The sequence below is a fragment of the Zonotrichia albicollis genome, chromosome 32 (assembly GCF_047830755.1).
Source record: "Zonotrichia albicollis isolate bZonAlb1 chromosome 32, bZonAlb1.hap1, whole genome shotgun sequence".
Classification (NCBI taxonomy): Eukaryota; Metazoa; Chordata; class Aves; order Passeriformes; family Passerellidae; genus Zonotrichia; species Zonotrichia albicollis.
Window position 1 is genome coordinate 449060 of NC_133850.1, and position 4574 is coordinate 453633.

General features: G+C 61.7%; 1 protein-coding gene across 1 annotated transcript; it reads left to right on the forward strand.

Annotated features, from left to right (window-relative positions):
- Positions 1–105: 105 nt before the first annotated feature.
- On the forward strand, positions 106–2125 carry TRIR (telomerase RNA component interacting RNase). The gene is given in 4 exon segments (XM_074530407.1): positions 106–352; positions 354–428; positions 729–806; positions 1790–2125. Coding segments are annotated over 4 exon segments (444 nt in total). The 5' UTR covers positions 106–169; the 3' UTR covers positions 1898–2125.
- The last annotated feature ends 2449 nt before the right edge of the window (positions 2126–4574 follow it).

Sequence of the window (4574 nt, forward strand, 5' to 3'; positions counted from 1 at the left end):
CCTGTCAATCCTGGCAGAGGGCGGGGCGTAGCGCCGGGAGCCCCGCACGTTGCCGGGCAACGCCGCCCCGCCGGCGGGGAGATCGTGACGTCACCAGGCTGCGCCGCCGCCGCCGCGGAGGTCGCGCTGATGTCATCGGGCGGCGCCGGCGGCGGTGGCGGCGGACAAGATGGCGGCGCGCGGTGAGGACCGGGAGGCTCCGGAGGCGCCTTCGCCGCCCCCGCCGGGCCCGGGCGGCGGCGTCAACGTGTTCGCCAACGACGGCAGCTTCCTGGAGCTCTTCAAGCGCAAGATGGAGGCGGAGGAGCAGCAGCGGGAGCGCGAGGCGGCGGCGGCGGCCGCGGAGGCGTCAGTGCGGCGGCGGCGGTACCGGCACGCAGCGCGGCGGGGCTGACGGCGCGAAGAGGAGCGGCGGCGCGCTCAGCTTCGTAAGGACGCGGCGGCCCGCGGGCCCCTCCCGGCTCCGCTCCCGCCGGCCCGGCCCGAACGCGTGAGGGGGGCACGGCCCGGTGCCGCTCCCGGTGTCGCTCCCGGGGCTCCTCGGCCGTGCCCGGAGCCGCTCGGTGGCGGCCTCGCTTATCCCGGTGGCTCCGCGCTCCCTCCGGTTCTTTCCCTCCCGAGCCCCGGTTCCGGTACCGGGCGGTTCGGGGCGGGTTGAGCCCCGGGGGTCACGGCGGGACCCCCCCCACACCCGCTCCCGGTAACGGGGCAGGTTTGTCCCTTCCCAGGTGGGGCGGCGGCGGGGCGGCAACAAGCTGGCCCTGAAAACCGGAGTGGTGGCCAAGAAGCAGAAAACGGACGAGGAGGTGGGACCGGGAACGGGGGGGGGGGAAATTTGGGGGGTCCCGGGGGGTTTTGGGGTCCTGGGAGGGGAAATTTGGGTTGGGAAGGGGAATTTGGGGTTGGGAAGGGAAATTTGGGGACCTGGGAGGGGAAATTTGGGGTCCCAGGGATGAATTTGGGGGTCCTGGGGTTTGCGAAAGGTGAATTTTGGAGTGATTTTGGGTTGAGTTTTGGGGATGTTTTGGTGTGGTTTTGGGAATGGTTTTGGGGCCAGTTTGGGGTTATTTTGAGGGTGATTTTGGGGCCGTTTTGGGTTGATTTTTGGGCTGATTTGGGGCCGTTTTGGGCTGATTTGGGGCTGTTTTGGGTTGATTTTTGGGCTGATTTGGGGCTGTTTTGGGTTGGTTTTGGGGTGATTTTGGGATGATTTTGAGGGTGATATTTGGGTTATTTTGGGGATGATTTTAGGATGATTTTAGGAGTGATTTTTGGGGTGATTTGAGGCCGTTTTGGGGCTGACATTTGGGATGATATTGGGGTCATCTAGGGCTGTTTTGGGGTGATTTTGGGGCTGTTCTGGGGATGATGTTGGGCTGGTTTGGGGTTGTTTTGTGGCGATTTTGGGTTATTTTGAGGTGATGTTTGGGTTGATTTTTGGGCTGATTTTGGCGGTGATTTGGGGCCGTTTTGGGGCTGGTTTTTGGGATGATATTGGGCTGGTTTTGGGGTAATTTTGGAGTGATTTGGGGCATTCTGGGGATGATGTTTGGGCTGATCTGGGGCTGTTTTGGGTGATTACTGGGGTGATTTTGGGGGTAATTTTGGGCTGATTTTGGTGTGATTTGGGGCCGTTCTGGAAGTGATTTTGGGGTGATTTTTGGGGCTATTTTGGGATGATTTTGGGGTCATTTGAGGCCATTCTTGGGATGATTTTTGGCCGACTTTTGGACTGATTTGAGCTGTTTTGGGGGTAATTTTGGGCTGATTTTGGGCCGTTCCGGGGCAGGTGCTGACGAGTAAAGGCGACGCCTGGGCCAAGTACCTGGCGGAGGTGCAGAAGTACAAAGCTCACCAGTGCAGCGACGACGACAAGACGAGACCCCTGGTCAAATAACCCCGGCCCCCCCCCCAAAAAAAAAAAACCACCCCAAAATCCCGCGGGGGGGGGCCCCAAACCCGGCCTGGACCCCCCCCAAATAGGCTCAAATAGGCCCCGCCCCCTCCCCAAAATGAGCTGTGGGGGCGGGGCTGCTGACCACGCCCACCCCCCAAAATTATCCAATGAAACAGCGCTGAGCTCTCCCCGCCCCAAAATGAAACGGTGTGGGGGGTCCTGGCCCTGCCCACCCCCCAAAAATGCTGAATTAAATACATTGATCCCCTCCCCATTTACCTGTGTGATGGGGGCGTGGCCAAAAATATGGCCCCTCCCCCAAAAACACATTTTAAGTGGAGACCCCCCCCCCGAAATCCCCAGGACCCCCCCAAACCCCCCTGTAAATACCAATGGAAAGTGGGGCTCTCCGCCCCTTTTGTGCGGGTCACGCCCCTTTTCTATAACCCCGCCCCAGCTGGATTTGATTGACAGCGCTGCCTTCCCGCCCCCCGCAGCCGCGTTTTGGGGAATTTTGGGGGGTTTGGGGGGGCGGCGCGCATTAAAGAGCTCTGAGGTTTCGGAGGTGCTGAGAAGATTTTTTGGGGGGTTTTTGGGGTTTTGGGGAGAGGGAGCCCCCCAAGTGTCATTTCTGTCCCCCCAGGTCAAAGGCTTTTTTGGGCTTCCCAGTTGTCCCAGTTTGGAGGTTTTACTGGTTTGGTGGGGTTCAGATTAATAAAGTTTGGGGTGACATCTGTGCCCTGAGCCCCCAGTTCCTCCCAGTTCATCCCAGTTCCCTTCAGCTCCCCCTATTTCCCTCCCAGTTCCTCCTAGCTGACCCGGACCCCTTCCCAGTCCCTCCCAGTGCCCTCCGGACTCCTCCCCACTCCTCACAGTTCATCCCAGTTGCCCCCAGTTCCCCCTCTCCACTGGGTCGCACTCCCCCGAGCTGGGGGTTTGTTGTTCCTCCCTTTCCCCCGCAATGGTTCCACCCGCGCGCGGTGCACGCCGGGCTTTGTAGTCCCCACCTCCTCCCGAAGACTCGCGCATGCGCGTTGTAGCCCCTCCTCTTCCCGCCAGCGCTGCTCCTCCCCTTCCCCCGGAGGCACCGCCCCCTTGCGCACGTGACGCGACCGCGCGGGGCGGACGGTGGCCGGCGGGGGTCACGGGGGCAGCGGGCGAAACCCCCCCGGCCGCGCTCCGACCCCCCCCGAACACCGGGACCACCCCCAAAAACACCGGGAACCCCCTCCCCCATTCCCACCCCCAAAAACACACCGGGACCCTCCCCCCCCCCCCCGGAACTCAGCGGGCAGGTACCGGCAGCGCGGGGGGCGGCGGGAGCGGCGCGCGGGGCCTGAGGATGGGGGGGGGCCTGAGGGGGCGCTGAGGGCAGAATGGGGGGGGGAAATTGGGGAGGGGTTCCGGGGGGGTTTGGGGGTCTCGGGACGGGGTGGAAGGGGGGATCGGGGCACGGGGGTTGTTGGGGAGGTGGGGGGGGCGTTGTGAGGGGTTTGGGGGCGTTTGAGGGGACTTGAGGGGGTCTGAATGGGGTTTGGGGGGCTCTGAGGCGATCTGGGGGCTCTGAGGGTTTTGGGGGGGGGTTTTTAACGGGGTTTTGGGGGTCTGGGGGCGGCCAGGGTTTAAACCGGGGGGGCAGTGAAGGTGCTGGAGATCGAGAGGTGATGAGGGGGGGGTTTAATGCTGGGGAGGGGTCCGGAGCTTTCCCTCCCCCTCCCCTCCCCCCCCGTGCCGGTTCTCCCGCCATTCCCGGTCCCGGCCCCACGTGCGCCGCTCCCGCCCCGCCCCCGCTCCTCCGGTGGGGGGGGAACGAATGGTCAGACCCCCCCCCTCCGAAGCCCCTTCCTCACATTTATCTCCCCCGCGCCCTTCCCCGCATTTATCGGCCCCCCGAGCCCCTTCCTACCGAACTTATCCATTTACCCCCACCAAGGACCCCTCCGTGTCCCTTCTTCCCCGTTTTCCCCCCATTTATTGACCCCCCCCACGCCCCCTCCTCAATATATCGACCCCGGGACCCCCCCCTTGCCCGTTTCCCCCATTTATTAATTTTCCCCCTCATTTTTTTGACCCAGGACCCTCCCCCGTTCCCTTTCCTCCCTTGTTTATTGATCTCCCATCCCCATTTATGACCCCAAGACCCCTCCCGCGCCCCTTCCCCATCATTTTTAACCCCCCCCGTGCCCCTTCCTCTCCTTGCTTGCCTCCCCCCACTCTCTTTCCCCCCATTTATTAATTTTCCCCCCAGAGCCCCCTAATTTATCAACCCCAGGACCCCCCACGCCCCTTCCCCATCATTTCCTGACCATCTCCCCCACATCTCTTCCCTCACCCATTTATTAATTTTTCCTCTCATTTATTGACTCATTTATACCCTGAACCCCCTCCTCCTTATTTCCCCTCCATTTATTCATTTTTCCCATATTTATTAAGTTTATAAATCAAGTTATTGAGTATTATAAATTGTAAATTATTGGATTTATTCATTTATTCATCTCAGGATCCTTGCATCTCTCTCCTCTTTCTCTGCACAGCCCCCCAGGACCGGAGCCCCCTCAGACCCCCCTGGACCCTCCCAGCCTCCCCCAGCCCCATTTTACCCTCTCTTTCTCCACAGCCCCCAGGACCCCCATTTCCCCCCCAGCACCCCCTGCCCTCCCCCAGCCCCACTCCCTCC